At 43.5% G+C, this 23,255-nt stretch overlaps 1 protein-coding gene across 1 annotated transcript; it reads right to left on the bottom strand.

Annotated features, from left to right (window-relative positions):
• Positions 1–1,101: 1,101 nt before the first annotated feature.
• SPR (sepiapterin reductase) lies at positions 1,102–6,816 on the bottom strand. Its single transcript, XM_068565008.1, has 3 exons — positions 6,282–6,816; positions 5,423–5,713; positions 1,102–1,921 (listed from the first exon to the last, which is right to left on the bottom strand). Exons 1-3 carry the CDS (start codon positions 6,601–6,603, stop codon positions 1,731–1,733), a joined length of 804 nt encoding a protein of 267 aa, XP_068421109.1. The 5' UTR covers positions 6,604–6,816; the 3' UTR covers positions 1,102–1,730.
• Positions 6,817–23,255: the final 16,439 nt, after the last annotated feature.

The following is a 23,255-nucleotide window of genomic DNA, read 5'->3' as shown; positions in this document are numbered from 1 at the left end:
TTTGTGGGCACTTACTGCAATGCCAGCACTGTGCTAAACATTTACAAACATGAGGTCATTTAATACTCACAATGCCCCTTTGAGGGAGGCACCAATATAATCTACTTTTTTCAGATAAGGAAACTGAAGCAAGGGGAACAACTTGCCCTGGGTGGCAAAGCGGGGATCTGAGAACAGTGATTTTGACTCCACTGAGGGCAAAGTCTCTGCTGGACGAAGAAAGCACATGAGTTGCTCACTCTCTCCTAGGGAACCTAGCAGGGCACTGCCAGCTCTGGTCCAGGGCCTGCCTCCAGAGATAGGCCCTGCCACTGGTTCTCCAGGAGGCATGGCCCCGGTGCGCCCTCTGCCGTGCGTGAGGAGGAACAGAGAGTTCTGTCCTGCTATCAGATGCAGGGCTGAGTCCTGAGATGGCTGGCAAGGACCATGGTCTCTCTTCCCAAATAAGGAACAGGGACAATGGGCTGGCTGGCTGTAGACCACCACCACTGCGGAGCTCCCAGCCTGGCCCACATCTACTGATCTGCAGAAGGATGGGTTTGGTTACACCCCTGGTTTCTCAGGGCTTCTCCCTCTTAGAATCTTGTCCACCTCCCCCAAAGGCATCTTGGTCCTAAGTCCACCCCACTGAGGACCAGGACCGTGGGCCAGATGGACGTGACCAGGAGGGCCCACGACAGGCCCCCTTAAGAGCTGGGATCCACTCAGAGCATTGCCATGTGGATAAAGGGCAGAACTGGGAATCCAAGCGAGCCAGGGAAAGCACCCTATCCCAAGGGCTGGGGTAGCTGTGAGTCAGGCCCTGAATGCTGGATACTCTTTGAATAGGTCAAGGGCGAGGAAAGGGTAATAAAGACTGCAGTAAGAATTGGCAAAAGGATAAAGGAGGAACAGGTGTCTGGGCAAGTCACCTAGGCCAACTTTGTTTGAACTTGGGCTCAGTGGGGCTCAGTGAGAAAAGGCAGATAGCCCCAAGACAACACTGCAGGACATAAGGGCAGCACCCCAAGTTTGGATTAACTGCTTCAGGAACACCCCTTGGGTCCAGCAAACCAGGGACTTAGTCATGGGACCCGTATCAGAATCGAAAGCAGGCATTAATAAAGGACAATCCACGTTTTATTTGTATCTGCCTTTAACATGTACATGAACTCTCGGGGCCCTTTCCCCCATCTGGTGGATACATGGTAGGTTCTGGAGGGAGGAAGCATCAGAATTAGGACACAGAGTTCACCTGAAGGTCCTGCTACCCTGAGCAAGGAGCTTCCCTGTGGGCTGAGACTTGCGTTGTCCTCCCTTCCCTGCAGGCCATCTGTGAATCTACAAAGGCCCTCCTATTTGGCCCTAGCTCATCCCCTCTTCCCCATGGACTCTTCCCTCCTGCCATGGGCAGGAGACCCATCCTCCTTTTTTCAGTGTTTTAGCTTCTTGTCCTGTTTTCCCCATCCTTAAAATTCTATTCCTGGGGAGAGAGAACACCAACAGCCATAACTTGTCTCTCCTAAGCCTACTCCTAACTCAAGGTGGTCGATACAGACTCCTGAGAATTGGGAACTCCAGCCACCTGGTGCCCTCACAGCTGGCTGGATCCGAGGGCAGGACAGTAAGCATGAGTGCTTATCTGCGTAAGGCAGGGTTGGCAGTGCCACTGTGGCAGGATGTGGGGAGGCACAGGACTCCTGGGCATGCCTGAGAGGGGGAAGAAAGCCCTAAGAACCAAGGACATGGGCTTATTCATCGTAGAAATCGACATGGGCTCCAGACTTGAACTTGTCCTTTTGCAGCAAATTCAGAAGTTTCTGGGCTGATATCCTGCAATCCACAAGTTCCCCTTTTGTCTTCAGCTCCTGCAGCCTTTTTCGCACGTCTGGGTCCACAGAGGTCTCCCGGGCTAACTGCTGCATGTCTGTGTCCAGGGGACCTAGGGGATGAAGAGAAGAAGATGAGGCAGGGGCCCCTGATGTATGTGTGGAGTTGGGTGGAGTCAGGTGTGGCCAGAGGCAACACCTCATCTTGGCTGACACATGGTCAGTATCACCAAGGCTCCACACTGTCACCACTGAGCCCCAGACTCAAATTCCAATGTCCACTGAACATGGTCCCTCTAGACCACCAAATCTACAGATTCACACTACCCTATCACCCCTTCCCCAAGCCCCAGCAGCCAAGAGCAGAGAGAGACACCGTCCCTGTGGGAGAAGAAGAGTGAAGTGAACACCCAACTTCCCTGGGGGCTCCAGAGTCAGCCTGCTCCAGCACCAGGCCAACTCCCATGGCCCTAGGTGGCTCCCTGTGGGTTCCCATGAACCCAGGCCTCCAGCTCATCCTGACACCCAGCTCCAGTGGTCCCAGCAGCCCCAGGCAGTTCCCACAGCCCCAGGCAGCTCCTGGAACTCCAGGCTCCTAGAGGGCCCCTGAGAAGCCAGGCCCCTGATCCACTCCAGCACCAGCTGGCTCCCATGGTCTCAGGTGGTTCCCACGGCACCAGGCTCCAGCGCCAGCACTAGCCAACTCCCGTGGCCCTACATGGCTCCTGTAGGTCACAGTGTCTGTGAACCTAGGCTTTAGGTGGGCACTCTCAAACCAGACTCCCAGCTGGTCTAGTGCCAGGATGACTACTGTGGACCCAGGCTTTGTACCCACCCCAGCAACAGGCTGCCTTAGGACTCTAGTGGCAAAACTGCCACGGACATCACCAGACGGCCCACCCAGAATCACTAAAAGAGTTGACTGGTGAAGGGCTCTGCCTACTGAACTCAGTCTATAAAGACTAGAAGAGGCGTCTACTTCCTCAAATGTACAAACACCAACACAAGGCCACAAGGATCATGAATAATCAAGGAAACATGGCACCACTGAAGGAAACTAATACAACTCTAATGACTGACCCTAAAGAAATGAGATGTATGAACTGCCTGACAAAGAATTCAGAATAATCCTCTTAAAGAAATTCTGTGAACTCTAAGAAAACACGGACAGACACCTAAATGATATTAGGAAAACAATGCATGAACAAAAAGAGGAGTTCAACAAAGAAAGAGAAACCATTTGAAAAAAACAAACCAAAATCTAGAGTTGAAGAATACAATGACTGGACTGAAGAATTTGATAGAGTTCAACAGCAGACTCAACCAAGCAGGAAAAATTAGTGAACCAGAAAACAGGGCATTTGAAATTATCTAGTCAGAGGAGCAAAAAGGAAAAAGAATGTAAAAGAGTAAAGAAAGACTACATGAACTAAGGATTACCATTAAAAGAAACAATCTATGTATTATGGAGTCCCAGAGAGAAAAAAGGAACAGAAAGCTTAAAGAAATAATAGTTGAGAACTTCCCAAATCTCTGAGAAGAGATTTGCACATCTAAGTTTATGAAGCTAATATTTCAACCCCAAATTATCTTCTCCAAGACACCAGGACTAGATAGTTTCACTGGTAAATTGTCTGTTTTTTATGCCAATAACATAATATTTTGATTACTGTAGCTTTGTAATATAGTTTGAAATCAAGGAGAGTGATGCTAGAGAGCTTTGTTCTTCTTTCTCAAGATTGCTTTGGCTAATGAGGTTCCATACAAATTTTAGAATTGTTTGTTCTGTTTCTGTGAAAAATGCCATTGGAAATTTGATAGGGATTGCATTAAATCTGTAGATTGGGTTGGATAATATGGACATTTTAACAATATTAATTCTTCCAATCCATGAGCATGGCATCTTTCCATTTTGTACCTTCTTCAAACTCTTTCATCAACGTCTTATAGTTTTCAGTTTACAGGTCTTTTACCTCCTTGGTTAAATTTATTCCTAGGTATTTTATTCTGTTTGATGCAACTGTAAACGGGACTGTTAATTTCTCTTTCTGATACTTCATCATTAGTGTATAGAAATGCAACTGAGTTTTTACATTGTTTTGTATCCTGCAACTTTACTGAATTTGTTTATTAGTTCTAACAATTTTTTGGTGAAGTCTCTAGGGTTTCCTATATATAATATGTCATCTGCAAATAGAGACAGTTTTACCTCTTCCCTTCCAATTTGGATGCCTTTTATTTTTCTTGTCTAATTGCTCTGACTGGGACTTCCAATACTATGTTGAATAGAAGTGGGAAGAATGGCTTCCTTGTCTTGTTCCTGATCTTAGAGGAAAAGCTTTTAGCTTTTCACCATTGAGTATATTAGTTGTGGGCTTGTCAACTTCCTCACAATGTCCAGGGCAGCCCCCTGAAATGTAACCCAGTCACATGGCACTCTAGAGTTTGCTCTGCTCCTGACTATGGTTTCCATTTGCTCTCTGTTGACTGAGTGAGTCCTAGGCTGAGCTCAGAGTGGGTGCTGAGTTGAATATTAGCTGCAAGAATAACTGTATTACATTAGGGAGGGACAGAAGGAGGACTGGGTACTAGAGAGCATGAGGAAGTAGAAACTGCACTGATCATGACCTTGGAGGCAAGGTTTGATCCTGGCTATGCTGCATCTGGACTTTGGTCAGGTTAATCTACCTCTTTGCCCCTAGGGTTCCAAGGGGAATAGACTACTGGATCTCTATCTAAGTTGCTCAGACATCATGCAACAGCTATGTCACCAGCTTCTAATTCCAGCAACCTCAAGCCGAAAATAGAAGCCTCACTCTTAAGAAAGGTGTACAGTGGCATCATGGTAGGATGATGAGAAACCAGACCAAGTACCACAAGATCCCCTACCCTTTAACTTCCATGAGGACGGGGCTCTATCTTATTTATCTCAGCATTCCCCAGTGTTCCAGCACAGTTCAGCATGGGATGGTCAGCATTCAACAATGTCTGTCTGCTCTTCATTCAGCTAACATTCACTGCAGACTGGCTCAGTGGGGTGCTTTACTAGGTGCTGGGGATATAAAGATGAATAGTGCATAATGCCTGCCTTCAAGGCTTTCCTATGCAGAGAGAGAAGTAGAGAAGTATATATATACAAAGATAATACAGTGTGATAAGTCCTATCTAACAATTACAGATGCTAACAATTAGATAGCCTTTCACAGTTTGAGATCACTTTTACATGCAGTCCTACAAACTGCCTCATTCAGTCCTACAAACTGCCCTGTGAGACAGGTAGCATCTTCCCCATTTCACATGAAGAAATGAGGTACAGGCCTGGAATTCAAACCCTAATCATCTCTCAAACTCTAACATCTCAGACTTTCTGGCCCCACCCTCAAGTACAGGCAGCTGCCCACTCTCAATCCATACCTGATAACTACAGCTCCCTGCCCCTGCCAGCACTAACTTTCTTGCAGCCTGTATTTCCCTTAAGGAGTGATGGGTCATGATTCAAGGACAAAATATTCTGTGGGTCCTTTCCTGGAGGAGACAGAGAAGGCTCCTTGCCCAGTCTCCAAAGGGTAACCAGCCGGTTCTGGGGACAGGGATGGCAGTAATGTTTCACCTACCTGGGGCATAGCTCAGCACCCTCACACTAGGTTCCTCTGCCGCCAGAACCTGGAACATCATGTTACGGGCAGCCTTCCCCGCACAGTACTGTGCCCAGCCCTTGAAGGGCTGCAGAGCACAGAGGGACGAGATATTCACCACAGTCCTACTGAGGCCAGGACTGTCCGGGAAGGCCTTCAGGATGCTGGAAGTCAGGCAGAGCATGGAGGTCAAGTTCAGAGCCCAATAGTTGTTCACTTCAGCTGGGTCAGCCAGGTCTACGAAGCGTTTGGACACATCTCCAAGACTGCCTGAAAAAACAGACCTTAGGAATCACCCAGTGCAGGCGGGGTTTTCTCTTCTCCCAGCCCTCTTCAAACTCGTCCAGACACCTCCTTCCCATCCACACCTAAAGGAGGAGTCTCCCTAGTGCTTCTGAAGACGCCTCTCTCCCCAGCTCTGCAGACAGGCATACCTGGAGAACCCACTCACCTGAAGCTTCAAAGTGAGAAAGCGCATGCCCTTCTCTGGGGCTGGGGTTCGGGGGAACTCTGGGGGCCATTTGGAGAAGTGGGGGAATTTACTTCTGCTGGGAGACCCCATGCCCTAACTCACGCCTCCGCCAGAGAGCGCTGAACAAGACGATCAGAAAAGTTCTTGGCGTTGAAAGGGGAAGGGGGGAAGAAGGGGGAGAGAACGAGCGCCAGACAGCACCAGGTCTCTCTCCACACCCCGCTGAAACTAGGGCTCTCAGGCGTCTTTTCAGACTTCTAGGAGTCACCTTTAAAGTTCTAAGAGGCGGGGGAGGTGAAAGGGAGGGAAAACATAACTGGATGCTAAGCAGTATTCCAAGCGCTCACACGCCGGCGGGCGTCTTACCGGCATTGTTGATAAGCAGCACTCGCTGCAGGCCTTCGGGCCTGGGGAGCTCGCGCAGGGCACCGAGCAGCTGCTGCAAGCCGGCCTCGGTGCTCAGGTCGGCGGTCACCCGCACGAGGCGCAGGCCGGGCCGCTCGGCGCCCAGCTCGGCCTCCAGCTGCCGCAGCGCCTCGTCACTGCGGGCGCTTAGGACCAGCACGGAGCCGGGCGACAGCAGAGGGGCCAGGAGCTGGGCCAGCGTCCGTCCGAAGCCGCGGGAAGCCCCGGTCAGCACGCACAAGGCGCGCCCCAGGCCGCCCACCTTGCCGACGCAGCCCTCCATGCCTCCTACCTCGGCAATCTGGAGCCGCTTCCCAAGACCCGGCAGGGGGCGGGGCGGGGCGGGGCGGCCGCGGTGGGAGGGGCCGCGGTGGGAGTAGGAGGCCCCGCCCGGTGCGGGCGGGAACCTAAGGCTTCGGGCAGAGACCAGCCGCCCCTACTTTTCTTTGCAGTTGGCGGTGGAAGCGGAGGTGTCTGCAATCTCCGAGAGAGCGCCAAGGCACTAAACCGGAAGGGCGGGAGGCGCGGCCCCCACCGGAAATCCTAGCCCAGTGCGGAGGGCGGGCCTCATCCTTTACCCTGCTAGTCCGTTCAGTCCCGCGCTGGGATGCATTCTCCTCCGAAGTCCAGACCCAACTTCCTTGCATAAGTGACTTCCTCCAGGTCAGGCCATCTTGCTCCTTGCTGGGCATCCCTGCACGTGGCACATGCCAGTTTAGGGACTGGGGTCCCTACTGGGCTGGGGGTACTCACTGCCCCGGGAGCGACCCTTGGGAGAACACAGTCTCCCCTCCGTCAGATGTAAGAACCTCTTCTCCCTACTTGGCTCTGTGCTCGCACTGATTCCCCTGCCTCTCTGAGATTTCTCACTCCTTCTGTCCCTAAAGGTCTGTATTCCCAGGGATCCTGCACCCACTCATGCTACACTCTTCCTAGTAGGCAATTGCATCTACTCCCACATTCAAATTTTCGCAAATGATCATCTAAGTCCGTACGTCCAGGCCTGTGCTTCAGAAAACACACATTTCCAGCTTTTTTCAAGGGGAGAGGGAAGATGGGAAAGTTGGCAGACAGCCCCAGATCTCCTTTAAAAAGGAGTCTCTTAAGAGATTAGCAAGGGCAGCAAGCAACCTCCATAGCGCAGCCCAAGTCCTCACAGCGCTGTTCCCTGTCCTGGGGACAGACCGCAAAATTGCCTTTCAAGGCTCCTAGCAAAATGCATTTTGCTCCCTTGTTCTTCGGGCTGTCATTGTAAACACCAGAACAATTTGGGGGAAGCTCTTCACTTTCCACTTAGGGACCTTTACCACAAAATTTTTGTAAAATGTACAGCCCAGACTGTACATCACTGTGGAACATATTCTAAGAACAAATGAAACTGCAAAATTTAGTAGATTATTTGTTAACATAGCATAGCATTATTCTGAAACTATTTTATGTAAAACACGACAAAGGAAACAAGTAATTATGCTAACTGATGTTAGGAGCCAAGATTTTCAGTGTTAGAGAAAAGAGACCAAGAATGAATTCAGGGAAGTTAAGGGAACAATCTCCAAGTTGTTTGAATTGGAAGCCAGAAAATTGTAGAATTTACTGCAATTACTTTTACCATTTTCTCTCCTGATGTGTTGGTTCTCCAATACCTACTGTAACAGAGAAAAACAAACCTGACTCCATATTGAATCTTCCTTTAGCTCTAACTTTTGTCTTCTGTTTGTTGCCTGTGCTTTTGTCATGCTGGCTCTGCACCTTTTGTAAAAGAATGTTGCCTATAGCCTGAAACATACAGGATTGCCCATTCTCAAGACTCTGACCTTTAAAGGTATATCACTCTTATTCATACAGAAATAAAAAGTTGCAGAACAGAGAATAACATTTGTCTTGTTGGAGGTTTATAGAAACATTTAGACCAGACCTACTGGACACCTACAAGGACAAAGGATTCCAGCACCAAGAAGTTTGCAACAACCAGCCACACCCCTCGCCCCTTTTAGTATAAATGAAACCTGAATTCTAACTCTGGTAAGATGATTCTTTGGGACACTAGTCCACCATCTTCTCAGTCTGCTGCCTTTTTTCTTCTTAATTTATTTTTATTTATTATTTTTGGCCTTGTTGGGTCTTCGTTGCTGCACGTGGGCTTTCTCTAGTTGTGGCGAGTAGGGGCTACTCTTCGTTGCGGCGCGTGGGCTTCTCATTGCAGTGGCTTCTCTTGTTGCGGAGCATGGGCTCTAGGCATGTGGGCTTCAGTAGTTGCAGAACGCGGGGTTCAGTAGTTGTGGCATGCAGGTTCAGTTGTTGTGGCTCACAGCTCTAGAGTGCAGGCTCAGTAGTTGTGGAGCACGGGCTTAGTTGCTCTGCAGCATGGGGGAATCTTCCGGACCAGGGCTTGAACCCGTGTTCCCTGCATTGGCAGGTGGATTCTTAACCACTGCACCACCAGGAACGCACCCTCTGCTGGCTTTCTGAATAAAGTCGCTATTCCTTGCTCCAACACCTCTACTCTCAATTCATTGGCCTTTTGCGCAGGGAGCAGCGTGTGCTTGGACTCGGTAACACTATGGCAATCCTTTTTAAGAGTTCTCCCTACAACGGTGGTAGAGATTAAAGTGGTGCTGGATTAAGTCTACAGTTGTGTTTTGTTTGGCCAATAGGGCTTTCTTTTTTCTTTTAAAATTTGAGGTGACATTTCTAAAGTGGAAGATTTTACACAGTATCAGAATTCCAGCTTCCTTTGAGTAATAGGAATGTCTGGCAAACTGGGTTCTGATTGAGGTAAGCAATCGTGCCTCTTGGAAAGGAGACTGTGCTCCAGTTTGCCAAGATTTTCATCATTCATGGGTGTAGGCAGTTTTGTTTCCCACTAATGATACATAGCTGAATTCTTACCCAGTGGTGACGGTCAAAACATTTAACAGCCAGGGCATTGTGCTGGATTGTGGAGAGGTGGGTCTCAGGAGAGGTGAGTAGGCTTTTGATGTTTTAACACAAGTAGGACTATGTATACCTGTATATCATTTGAAGCTTTCCTGCTTTTCACTTATCTATTAAGGATGGAAGATACAGATTTTAAATTTGATTGCTCCAAAGCTAAACTCCCCTGTACTGGCCCAATGGCCTACTCCTTAAATAAATTTTAATAGCTTTTCCCTGCTCTCAGGCCTCAGAATATAGGTTGGTGAAAGCACAGTCCCATCCATTCATTCATTTGGCATTTATTGAATTTCTACCTTGTGCCAGGCTTTGAAGAAAGGAGGGAACAGTGAAGGGATGGCTAAAAGTCAAACCTAGCCTCTTCTAAGCCTAGCTGCTTCTAGGAGGAACCATTTGGAAATAGCACCCGAAGAGAGTGTGGTTTGCCTTGACTGGGAGAGAGCCTGGACATTTTTTCTTTTCTGAGAAAGATGATTATCTGCCGTACACCTCCTCCCACTGTCAGTCTTATTTCAAGTAATATTTCGGTAATTTGTGAATCATATTTCAGGGGCAACACAGCCCATAGAATTCATTTAACAGTAGCACAGTGGTTTCCAGATTTGTCTACACATTGGAGTCACTGGGGAACTTCAAAACACGGATGCTTCTGTCCCACAGGCCTGGATTTGGGAATTTTTTATTCAATTTATTTAAACTAAACAAACAAACAAACAAACAAAACAAACCCAGTTCACCCATTTCTCCCAAATCCACCCCCCGCCTCTTGCAACCACCAATCTGTTCTCTGTATCTCTCAGCTTGGTTTTTGAGTTTTGTTTTGTTTTGTTATTAGAGTCCACATATAAAAGAGATCATATTGTATTTGTCTTTGTCTGACTAATTTCACTTAGTATAATGCCCTCGAGGTCCGTCCATGTTGTTGAAAATGGCAAGATTTCATTCTTTTTTTTTTACAGCTGAATGATATGCCACTGTATATATATGCCACAATTTTTGAATCCATCCTTGGACACTTAGGTTGTTTCCATATCTTGACTATTGTAAATAATGCTGCAATGAACACAGGGGTGCATATATCTTTTCAAATTAGTATTTTTGTTTTCATTGGATAAATACCCAGAAGTGGAATTGCTGGATCATATGGTAGTTCTATTTTTAATTTTTTTGAGGAACCTCTATACTGTTTTCTGTAGTGGTTGCACCAATTTGTATTCCCATGAACAGTGCACAAGTGTTCCCTTTTCTCCACATCATCACCAACACGTGTTTCTTATCTTTTTGATAATAGCAATTCTAACAGGTATGAAGTGATATCTCATCGTGGTTTTGATTTGCATCTCCCTGATGATTAGTGATGTTGAGCATCTTTTCATGTGTCTGTTTTCCACCTGTATGTCTTCTTTGGAAAAATGTCTATTCATATCTTCTGTCCATTTTTTAATTGGATTGTTTGGTTTTTTGCTTCTGAGTTGTATGATAGTTTGTTTTAGCCCCTTATCAGGTATATGATTTGCAATTATTTCTCTCATTCAGTGGGTTTGCCTTTTTGTTTTGTTGATGGTTTCCTTTGCTGTGCAGAAGCTTTTTTGTTTGATACCATCTCACTTGTTTATTTTTGCTTTTGTTCCTTTTGCTTTTGGTGTCAGATTCAAACAATTATTGCCAAGACCAATGTCAAGGAGCACAGAGCTTATGTTTTCTTTTAGAGATCTTATGGTTTCAGGTCTTACATTCAAGTCTTTAATCCATTTTGAGTTCAGTTTTTGTGTATGGTGTAAGATAGTGGTTCAGTTTCACTCTTTTGCATGTGGCTGTCCAACTTTCCCAACACCAATTATTGAAGAGACTGTCCTTTCCCTGTTGTGTATTTTTGGCCCCTTTGTCATAAATTAATTAACCGAATTTATAGGTTTATATCTGGGCTTTCTGTTCTGTTCCATTTATCTGTGGGTCTGTTTTTATGCCAATACTATACTGTTTCAATGATGATAGCTTTGTGATATAGTTTGAAATCAGGAAGGATGATGACTTCAGCTTTGTTGTTTTTTCTCAAGAGTTTTCTCTAGAAATTTTTAAAAGCTCTCCAGGTGATTCTAATGTGCAAACACGTTTGGGAACTACTGCAATAGCAATTGGCAGTAACATTTTTTTTTAAGGGTACAAATGCCTGAAAGGTAAGAAATATGTTAAAATAAATGTAAAAGCCTAAACCTGATAAAGGCCTTTAGAAGAAAAATTAGTGAAATTTGAATAAGATCTGTAGGTTAGTTACTGATATTGTATCATTTCCTGATTTTGACCATTGAACTATTGTTATGTAAGAGAATGTCCTTCTTTTTGGAAATATACTGAAGTATTTAGAGGTAAAGTGCCCTTTATCTGTAACTTAGTCTCAAATGTTTCAGAACAAAAATAGAGTGAATAAAGCAAACGTAGTAAACCATTAACATTTGGGAAACCTGGGTTAAAGGTATATGGTTCTTAATACTGTTTTTGTAATTTTTAAAGGTCTGAAATTATTTCTAAATAGAAACTTAAAAAAAAATTAACCATACTTACAACTCAGTGTTAAAAAGACAAATAAAATTGAAGAATAAATTAACAAAGCAGAAAAATCCAGAATGTGAGACTTTCTGCAGAATATCAGTCAGTTTCTTTGAGTCAATGGCATGAAAAAAAGGTGGGAGGGACAGCTTTATGTTAAAAAGACGTGACAACTCAATTAAAAATGTGGATCTTGTTTGGATTCTGATTCAAGCAAACCAATGTAAAATATATTTTAAATAATTGAGGACATTTCAATATACTTGGTGTTAGATGATATCAATTATTTATTGTTATTTTTTAGGTGTAATAATGGCATGTGGTTACATAAGAAAATGATGACTTTTTTGGAAAATGAAGAAAATGATGAAATTTATTTTTATTTCTTCTATGAGTTGATTACTCATGCTCTTTGCCCATTTTTCTATTAGACTTTCTACTTCTGGGCTTCTTTGTGGTTTTGTTTTATTTATTTATTTTTCTTTACTCAAGTTTTCTTTGTTCCATTTTTTCCCCTATTGATTTGGAAGTTACAGATTCTGTTTTTAGTCTACCAATAGTTACTTTTGAAATAAAATTATAAAAGTGTGAACTTTTATTTTTCTATCAGTATTAAAACCAAAACATTATACTTTGGGGAAAACAATGTGACTGAATTTTGGAGGCAAACAGACCTGGTTGGAATCCTGGCTCTATCTCTTACCGTGCAAACTTGACCAGGTCACATGACATGTTTAAAGGTTGATTACTTTATAGGCTTGTTTACTCAACATTGCACAAATATTTGTTAAGTGCCTAACATGAACCAGGAAATGGGCTAGGCTCTGGAGATGTAATGATGAGCAACTCAGACAATCTCAGTGTTCATAGTGGGTAGAATAAGGCAGCTAAATATAAAGGACTTAGCATATCGCTTTATAATACAATAAATAGATATTATTATTATTACATCTCCATATTATGAGAGAGTTAAGATATTTTAATTCCTCCACACCTTCCCATGCACCAGCTTTTTAAAAACAATTTATATGGCCTTTAGATTCAACTTAATAATATTTTATTTCATATATTATGTCTTCTTCGGGAATTATTTTTGATATCTTTACTGTTTTCTCAGCATGGAAAAAAAGTATTTAAACACTAACTCTGGCTGAGTCAAGATGGCGGAGTAGGAGGATTCAAAGTTCCCGTCTCCCCACAACTAGGGCACCTACGGGATGCTGGTGGGGGACCTCGACACCCAAGGGGATGGGAGGAACCCCGAGCGACCAGGTAGGATGTGGGGGAGGGGAGCGAGGGGGGAGGAGAAGAGGAGGCCAGATGGGACCAGTGCCCCTGAGGGGTGGCTGGGGGAGGGGAGGGGTTCCCGCGCCAGGCGGGATCCTTGGGGATTGGAGGATCAGGGAGGGAACGCAGCTGTTTCCCCCGCCCATGCAGGCCCCGGGAAGCCTGCTGGGCTCCCGGGCCTGGTCCTCCGCCTTCTGGGGCCCCCTCCGGCCGTGTGGGTCCTTGGGTCGTGGTGGGGGGGGAGGAAGAGAAGAGCTGGATGGGGAGGGACCCTCTGGAATCAGAGGATCAGGGGAACTGCAGCTAGCATTTCCCTGCCCCCGCAGGCCCCGGGAAGCTTGCTGGGGTCCCGGGCCTGGTCCTCCGCCCTCTGAGGCCCCCTCTGGCTGCATGGGTCCTAGGGGCGTGGGAGGGAGTGGGGGAAGAAGAGTAGAGGCAAACAGGGGAAGGACCCTCCAGGAGCAGAGGATGGCGGGGCGGGGTGGGGGGGGGAACATTTCCCCCACCCACTCGGCCCCCAGGGAGCGTGCTGAGATCCTGGCCTGACCATCCGAACTCAGAGGCTGGAGGCACTCCAGGGCCCCTCTGCCCACACTAAGCCTAAGCCCCACCCCCAACCCCCAGGGCCTTTGGTGGCCACAAGGGTCCTAAGCCTAGACCCTGCCCCCCCGCCTAAACCCCCCACCCAACCAAGTCCCTCCCACCCACAGACAAGGCCTTTTCTGGCCTTTTTTTTTGCCTTCTTTTTTGCTTTTGTGGCTCTGTTTTACCTTCCAGTTGTTGTTTCATCTATATTTTTATTATTTTTGACATATATGTTAGTTTTCTAACCTTATTTTATTTTAACTTTTTGTTATTGTTCTGCTCGTTTTTTCTTTTCTCTTTTTTTTTCATTTTTGCCACCCCCCCCCCCCATGGCTTGCAGCATCTTGGTTCATGGGCCAGGGGTCGGGCCTGAGCTCCTGTGGTGGGATTAATGTAGCTTTGTAGTATAGTCTGAAGTCAGGGAGTTTGATTCCTCCAGCTCCGTTTTTTTCCCTCAAGACTGCTTTGGCTATTCGGGGTCTTTTGTGTCTCCATACAAATTTTAAGATGATTTGTTCTAGCTCTGTAAAAAATGCCATTGGTAATTTGATAGGGATTGCATTGAATCTGTAGATTGCTTTGGGTAGTATAGTCATTTTCACAATGTTGATTCTTCCAATCCAAGAACATGGTATATCTCTCCATCTGTTGGTATCATCTTTAATTTCTTTCATCAGTGTCTTATAGTTTTCTGCATACAGGTCTTTTGTCTCCCTAGGTAGGTTTATTCCTAGGTATTTTATTCTTTTTGTTGCAATGGTAAATGGGAGTGTTTCCATAATTTCTCTTTCAGATTTTTCATCATTAGTGTATAGGAATGCAAGAGATTTCTGTGCATTAATTTTTGTATCCTGCAACTTTACCATATTCATTAATTAGCTCTAGCAGTTTTCTGGTGGCAGTTTTAGGATTCTCTATGTATAGTATCATGTCATCTGCAAACAGTGACAGTTTTACTTCTTCTTTTCCAATTTGTATTCCTTTTATTTCTTTTTCTTCTCTGATTGCTGTGGCTAGGACTTCCAGAACTATGTTGAATAATAGTGGTGAGAGTGGACATCCTTGTCTCGTTCCTGATCTTAGAGGAAATGTTTTCAGTTTTTCACCGTTGAGAATGATGTTTGCTGTGGGTTTGTCATATATGGCCTTTATTATGTTGAGGTAGTTCCCTCTATGCCCACTTTCTGGAGAGTTTTTATCATAAATGGGTGTTGAATTTTGTCAAAAGCTTTTTCTGCATCTATTGAGAAGATCATATGGTTTTTATTCTTCAATTTGGTAATATGGTGTATCACATTGATTGATTTGCGTATATTGAAGAATCCTTGCATCCCTGGCATAAATCCCACTTGATCATGGTGTATGATCCTTTTAATGTGTTGTTGGATTCTTTTTGCTAAATTTTGTTGAGGATTTTTGCATCTATATTCATCAGTAATATTGGTCTGTAATTTTCCTTTTTGGTAGTGACTTTGTCTGGTTTTGGTATCAGGGTGATGGTGGCCTCATAGAATGAGTTTGGGAGTGTTCCTTCCTCTGCAATTTTTTGGAAGAGTTTGAGAAGGATAGGTGTTAGGTCTTCTCTAAATGTTTGATAGAATTCACCTGTGAAGCCATCTGGTCCTGGACTTTTGTTTGTTGGAAGATTTTTAATCACAGTTTCAATTTCAGTGATTGTGATTGGTCTGTTCATATTTTCTGTTTCTTCCTGGTTCAGTCTTGGAAGGTTATACCTTTCTAAGAATTTGTCCATTTCTTCCAGATTGTCCATTTTATTGGCATAAAGTTGTTTGTAGTAGTCTCTTAGGATGCTTTGTATTACTGCGGTGTCTGTTGTAACTTCTCCTTTTTCATTTCTGATTTTATTGATTTGAGTCCTCTCCCTCTTTTCTTGATGAGTCTGGCTAATGGCTTATCAATTTTGTTTATCTTCTCAAAGAACCAGCTTTTAGTTTTATTGATCTTTGCTATTGTTTTCTTTGTTTCTATTTCATTTATTTCTGCTCTGATCTTTATGATTTCTTTCCTTCTGCTAACTTTGGGTTTTGTTTGTTCTTCTTTCTCTAGTTTCTTTAGGTATAAGGTTAGATCGTTTACTTGAGATTTTTCTTGTTTCTTTAGGTAGGCTCATATAGCTATAAACTTCCCTCTTAGAACTGCTTTTGCTGCATCCCATAGGTTTTGGGTCGTCGTGTTTTCATTGTCATTTGTCTCTAGGTATTTTTTGATTTCCTCTTTGATTTCTTCAGTGATCTCTTGGTTATTTAGTAACGTATTGTTTAGCCTCCATGTGTTTGTGCTTTTCACGTTTTTTTCCCTGTAATTCATTTCTGATCTCATAGCGTTGTGGTCAGAAAAGATGCTTGATATGATTTCAATTTTCTTAAATTTACTGAGGCTTGATTTGTGACCCAAGATGTGATCTATCCTGGAGAATGTTCCGTGCTCACTTGAGAAGAACGTGTAATCTGCTGTTTTTGGATGGAATGTCCTGTAAATATCAATTAAATCTATCTGGTCTATTGTGTCATTTAAAGCTTGTGTTTCCTTATTTATTTTCATTTTGGATGATCTGTCCATTGGTGTAAGTGAGGTGTTAAAGTCCCCCACTATTATTGTGTTACTGTCAATTTCCTCTTTTATAGCTGTTAGCAGTTGCCTTATGTATTGAGGTGCTCCTATGTTGGGTGCATATATATTTATAATTGTTATGTCTTCTTCTTGGATTGATCCCGTGATCATTATGTAGTGTCCTTCCTTGTCTCTTGTAACATTCTTTATTTTAAAGTCTATTTTATCTGATATGAGTATAGCTACTCCAGCTTTCTTTTGATTTCCATTTGCATGGGATATCTTTTTCCATCCCCTCACTTTCAGTCTGTATGTGTCCCTAGGTCTAAAGTGGGTCTCTTGTAGACAGCATATAAATGGGTCTTGTTTTTGTATCCATTCTGCAAGCTTGTGTCTTTTGGTAGGAGTATTTAATCCATTCATGTTTAAGGTAATTATCGATATCTATGTTCCTATGACCATTTTCTTAATTGTTTTGGGTTTGTTTTTGTAGGTCCTTTTCTTCTCTTGTGTTTCCCACTTAGAGAAGTTCCTTTAGCATTTGTTGTGGAGCTGGTTTGGTGGTGCTGAATTCTCTTAGCTTTTGCTTGTCTGTAAAGCTTTTGATTTCTCCATCAAATCTAAATGAGATCCTTGCCAGGTAGAGTAATCTTGGTTGTAGGTTCTTCCCTTTCATCACTTTAAGTATATCATGCCACTCCCTTCTGGCTTGTAGAGTTTCTGCTGAGAAATCAGCTGTTAACCCTGTGGGAGTTCCCTTGTATGTTATTTGTCGTTTTTCCCTTGCTGCTTTCAATAATTTTTCTTTGTCTTTACTTTTCGCCACTTTGATTACTATGTGTCTCGGCATGTTTCTCCTTGGGTTTATCCTGTATGGGACTCTCTGCGCTTCCTGGACTTGGGTGGCTATTTCCTTTCCCATGTTAGGGAAGTTTTCGACTATAATCTCTTCAAATATTTTCTCTGGTCCTTTCTCTCTCTCTTCTCCTTCTGGGACCCCTATAATGTGAATATTGTTGCACTTAATGTTGTCCCAGAGGTCTCTTAGGCTGTCTTCATTTCTTTTCATTCTTTTTTCTTTATTCTGTTCCGCAGCGGTGAATTCCACCATTCTGTCTTCCAGGTCACTTATCCGTTCTTCTGCCTCAGTTATTCTGCTATTGATTCCTTCTAGTGTAGTTTTCATTTCAGTTATTGTATTGGCCATCTCTGTTTGTTTGTTCTTTAATTCTTCTAGGTCTTTGTTAATCATTTCTTGCATCTTCTCAACCTTGGCCTCCATTCTTATTCCGAGGTCCTGGATCATCTTCACTATCATTATTCTGAATTCTTTTTCTGGAAGGTTGCCTATCTCCACTTCATTTAGTTGGGTTTTTTTGGGTTTTTTCTTGTTCCTTCATCTGGTATATAGCCCTCTGCCTTTTCATCTTGTCTCTCTTTCTGTGAATGTGGTTTTTGGTCCACAGGCTGCAGGATTGTAGTTTTTCTTGCTTCTGCTGTCTGCCCTCTTGTGGTTGAGGCTATCTAAGAGGCTTGATGGGAGGCTCTGTTTCTTGTTTCTTAAGGTAGGCTTGTATAGCTCTAAACTTCCCTCTTAGAACTGCTTTTGATGCATCCCATAGGTTTTGGGTCATTGTGTTTTCATTGTCATTTGTTTCTAGGTATTTTTTAATTTCTTCTTTGATTTCTTCAATGATCTCTTGGTTATTAAGTAGTGTGTTGTTTAGCCTCCATGTGTTTGTATTTCTTACAGATTTTTTCCTGTAATTGATATCTAGTCTCATAACGTTGTGGTCAGAAAAGATACTTGATACGATTTCAATTTTCTTAAATTTACCAACGCTTGATTTGTGAACCAAGATATGATCTATCCTGGGGAATGGTCCATGAGCACTTGAGAAGAATGTGTATTCTGTTGTTTTTGGATGGAATGTCCTATAAGTATGAATTAAGTCCATCTTGTTTAATGTGTCATTTAAAGCTTGTGTTTCCTTATTTATTTTCATTTTGGATGATCTGTCATTCGTGAAAATGGGGTGTTAAAGTCCCCTACTATGATTGTGTTACCGTCCATTTCCCCTTTTATGGCTGTTAGTATTTGCCTTATGTATTGAGGTGCTCCTATGTTGGGTGAATAAATATTTACAATTGTTATATCTTCTTCTTGGATTGATACCTTGATCATTACGTAGCGTCTTTCTTTGTCTCTTGTAATAGTCATTGTTTTAAAGTCTGTTTTGTCTGATATGAGAATTGCTACTCCAGCTTTCTTTTGATTTCCATTTGCATGGAATATCTTTTTCCATCCCCTCACTTTCAGTCTGTATGTGTCCCTAGTTCTGAAGTGGGTCTCTTGTAGACAGCGTATATACGGGTCTTGTTTTTGTATCCATTCAGCCAGTCTATGTTCTTTGGTGGGAGCATTTAATCCATTTACATTTAAGGTAATTGTCGATATGTATGTTCCTATTACAATTTTCTTAATTGTCTTGGGTTTATTATTGTAGGTCTTTTCCTTCTCTTGTGTTTCCTGCCTAGAGAAGTTCCTTTAGCGTTTGTTGTAAAGCTGGTTTGGTGGTGCTGAATTCTCTTACCTTTTGCTTGTCTGTAAAGCTTTTAATTTCTCTGTCAAATCTGAATGACATCCTTGCTGGGTAGAGTAATCCTGGTTGTAGGTGTTTCTCCTTCATCACTTTAAATATGTCCTGCCACTCCCTTCTGGCTTGCAGAGTTTCTGCTGAAAGATCAGCTGTTAACCTTATGGGGATTCCCTTATGTGTTATTTGTTGTTTTTCCCTTGCTGCTTTTAATATTTGTTCTTTGTATTTAATTTTTGATAGTTTGATTAATATGTGGCTTGGCATGTTTCTTTTTGGATTTATCCTGTATGGGACTCTGTGCTTCTTGGACTTGATTAACTATTTCTTTTCCCATAATGGGGAAGTTTTCAACTATAATCTCTTCAATTATTTTCTCTGTCCCTTTCTTTTTCTCTTCTTCTTCTGGGACCCCTATAATTCGAATGTTGGTGCCTTTAATGTTGTCCCAGAGGTCTCTGAGACTGTCCTCAATTCTTTTCATTCTTTTTTCTTTATTCTGCTCTGCAGTAGTTATTTCCAATATTTTATCTTCCAGGTCACTTACCCGTTCTTCTACCTCAGTTATTCTGCTATTGATCCCCTCTAGAGAATTTTAAATTTCATTTATTGTGTTGTTCATCACTGTTTGTTAGCTCTTTAGTTCTTCTAGGTCCTTGTTAAACGTTTCTTGTATTTTCTCCATTGTATTTCCAAGATTTTGGATCATCTTTACTATCATTATTCTGAATTCTTTTTCAGGTAGACTGCCTATTTCCTCTTCCTTTGTTACGTCTGGTGGGTTTTTGCCTTGCTCCTTCATCAGCTGTGTGTTTCTCTGTCTTCTCATTTTGCTTGACTTACTGTGTTTGGGGTCTCCTTTTCGCAGGCGGCAGGTTCGTAGTTCCCGTTGTTTTTGGTGTCTGTCCCCAGTGGCTAAGGCTGGTTCAGTGGGTTGTGTAGGCTTCCTGGTGGAGGGGACTAGTGCCTGTGTTCTGGTGGATGAGGTTGGATCTTGTCTTTCTGGTGGGCACGTCCACGTCTGGTGCTGTGTTTTGGGGTGTCTGTGACCTTATTATTGATTTTAGGCAGCCTCTCTGCTAATGGATGGGGCTGTGTTCCTGTCTTGCTAGTTGTTTGGCATAGGGTGCCCAGCACCGTAGCTTGCTGTTCGTTGAGTGGAGCTGGGTCTTGGTGTTGAGATGTAGGTCTCTGGGAGATTTTTGCCATTTGATATGTGGAGCTGGGAGGTCTCTTGTGGACCAGTGTCCTGAAGTTGGCTCTCCCACCTCAGAGGCACAGCCCTGACACCTGGCTGGAGCACCAAGAGCCTGTCATCCACACGGCTCAGAATAAAAGCGAGAAAAAAAAGAAAGAAAGAAAGGGGAAGATATAATAAAGTTATTAAAATAAAAAATAATTATTAAGAAAAAAAATTTTAAGTAAAAAAAAAAAAAACATGGACAAACAGAACCCTAGGACAATTGGTAAAAACAAAGCTATAGAAACAAAATCACACACAGAAGCATACACATACACACTCAGAAAAAGAGAAAAACAGAAAAATATATATATATCGTTGCTCCCAAAGTCCACCTCCTCAATTTGGGATGATTTGTTGTCTCTTCAGGTATTCCACAGATGCAGGGTACATCTAGTTTATTGTGGAGATTTAATTCGCTGCTCCTGAGGCTGCTGGGAGAGATTTCCCTTTCTCTTCTTTGTTCGCACAGCTCCAGGGGTTCAGCTTTGGATTTGGACCCGCCTCTGCGTGTAGGTCGCCTGAGGGCATCTGTTCTTCGCTCAGACAGGACGGGGTTAAAGGAGCAGCTGCTTCAGGGGCTCTGGCTCACTCAGGCTTGGGGGAGGGAGGCGTATGGAATGCGGGGCGAGCCTGTGGCAGCAGAGGCCGGCGTGACGTTGCACCAGCCCGAGGCGCACCATGTGTTCTCCCGGGGAAGCTGTCCCTGGATCAAGGGACCCTGGCAGTGGCAGGCCGCACAGGCTCCCGGGAGGGGAGGTGTGGATAGTGACCTGTGTTTGCACACAGACTTCTTGGTGGCAGCAGCAGCAGCAGCCTTAGCGTCTCATGCCCATATCTGGGGTCCGCGCTGTTAGCCGCGACTCGCGCCCGTCTCTGGAGCTCCTTTAAGCAGCGCTCTTAAGCCCCTCTCCTCGCGCACCAGGAAACAAAGAGGCAAGAAAAAGTCTCTTGCCTCTTGAGCAGCTCCAGACTTTCCTGGACTCCCTCCTGGCTAGCTGTGGCGCACTAGCCCCCTTCAGGCTGTGTTCACGCAGCCAACCCCAGTCCTCTCTCTTGATTCCGCCTGAAGCCTGAGCTTCAGCTCCGAGCCTCCACCCATCCCGGCGGGTGAGCAGACAAGCCTCTCGGGCTGGTGAGTGCTTGTCGGCACCGATCCTCTGTGTGGGAATCTGTCTGCTTTGCCCTCCGCACCCCTGTTGCTGCGCTCTCCTCCGTGGCTCCGAAGCTTCCCCCCTCTGCCACCTGCAGTCTCTGCCCGCAAAGAGCCTTCCTAGTGTGTGGAAACATTTCCTCCTTCACAGCTCCCTCCCACTGGTGCAGGTCCCATCCCTATTCTTTTGTCTCTGTTTTTTCTTATTTTTTTTGCCCTAGTCAGGTATGTGGGGAGTTTCTTGCCTTTGGGGAAGTCTGAGTTCTTCTGCCAGCGTTCAGTAGGTGTTTTGTAGGAGTTGTTCCACATGTAGATGTATTTCTGATGTATTTGTGGGGAGGAAGGTGATCTCTGCACCTTACTCTTCTGCCATCTGGAAGCTTCTCTCCCCAACACACTACTTAATAACCAAGAGATCATTGAATAAATCAGAGAGGAAATCAAAAAATACCTAGAAACAAATGACAATGAAAACACGATGACCCAAAACCAATGGGATGCAGCAAATGCAGTTCTAAGAGGGAAGTTTGTAGCAATACAATCCTACCTTAAGAAACGAGAAACATCTCAAATAAACAACCTAACCTTACACCTAAAGCAATTAGAGAAAGAAGAACAAAAAAACCCCAAAGTTAGCAGAAGGAAAGAAATCATAAAGATCAGATCAGAAATAAATGAAAAAGAAATGAAGGAAACAATAGCAAAGATCAATAAAACTAAAAGCTGGTTCTTTGAGAAGATAAACAAAATTAATAAACCATTAGCCAGACTCATCAAGAAAAAAAGGGAGAAGAGTCAAATCAATAGAATTAGAAATGAAAAAGGAGCAGTAACAACGGACACTGCAGAAATACAAAGGATTATGAGAGATTACTAAAAGCAACTATATGCCAATAAAATGGACAACCTGGAAGAAATGGACAAATTCTTAGAAACGCACAACCTGCTGAGACTGAACCAGGAAGAAATAGAAAAAATGAACAGACCAATCACAAGCACTGGAATTGAAACTGTGCTTAAAAATCTTCCAACAAACAAAAGCCCAGGAACAGATGGCTTCACAGGCGAATTCTATCAAACATTTAGAGAAGACCTAACACCTATCCTTCTCAAACTCTTCCAAAATATAGCAGAGGGAGGAACACTCCCAAACTCATTCTACGAGGCCACCATCACTCTGATACCAAAACCAGACAAAGATGTCACAAAGAAAGAAAACTACAGGCCAATATCACTGATGAACATAGATGCAAAAATCCTCAACAAAATAGTAGCAAACAGAATCCAACAGCACCATAAAAGGATCATACACCATGATCAAGTGAGGTTTATTCCAGGAATGCAAGGATTCTACAATATACGCAAATCAATCAATGTGATGCACCATATTAACAAATTGAAGGAGAAAAACCATATGATCGTCTCTATAGATGCAGAGAAAGCTTTTGACAAAATTCAACATCCATTTATGATAAAAACCCTCCAGAAACTAGGCATAGAGGGAACTTTCCTCAACAAAATAAACGCCTATATGACAAACCCACAGCCAACATCATCCTCAATGGTGAAAACCTGAAACCATTTCCACTAAGATCAGGAAGAAGACAAGGTTGCCCACTCTCACCACTATTATTCAACATAGTTTTGGAAGTTTTGCCACAGCAGTCAGAGAAGAAAAAGAAATAAAAGAAATTCAAATTGGAAAAGAAGAAGTAAAGCTGTCACTGTTTGCAGATGACATGATACTATACATAGAGGATCCTAAAGATGCTAGTAGAAAACTACTAGAGGTAATCAATGAATTGGTAAAGTAGCAGGATACAAAATTAATGCACAGAAATCTCTTGCATTTCTATACACTAATGATGAAAAACCTGAAAGTGAAATTAAGAAAACACTCCCATTTACCACTGCAACCAAAAGAATAAAATATCTAGGTATAAAGCTACCTAAGGAGACAAAAGACCTGTATGCAGAAAATTATAAGATACTGATGAAAGATATTAAAGGTGATACCAACA

This window comes from Eschrichtius robustus, chromosome 15, assembly GCF_028021215.1.
Source record: "Eschrichtius robustus isolate mEscRob2 chromosome 15, mEscRob2.pri, whole genome shotgun sequence".
In the NCBI taxonomy this organism is placed as follows: Eukaryota; Metazoa; Chordata; class Mammalia; order Artiodactyla; family Eschrichtiidae; genus Eschrichtius; species Eschrichtius robustus.
This window is presented reverse-complemented; position numbering and strand designations above follow the sequence as displayed.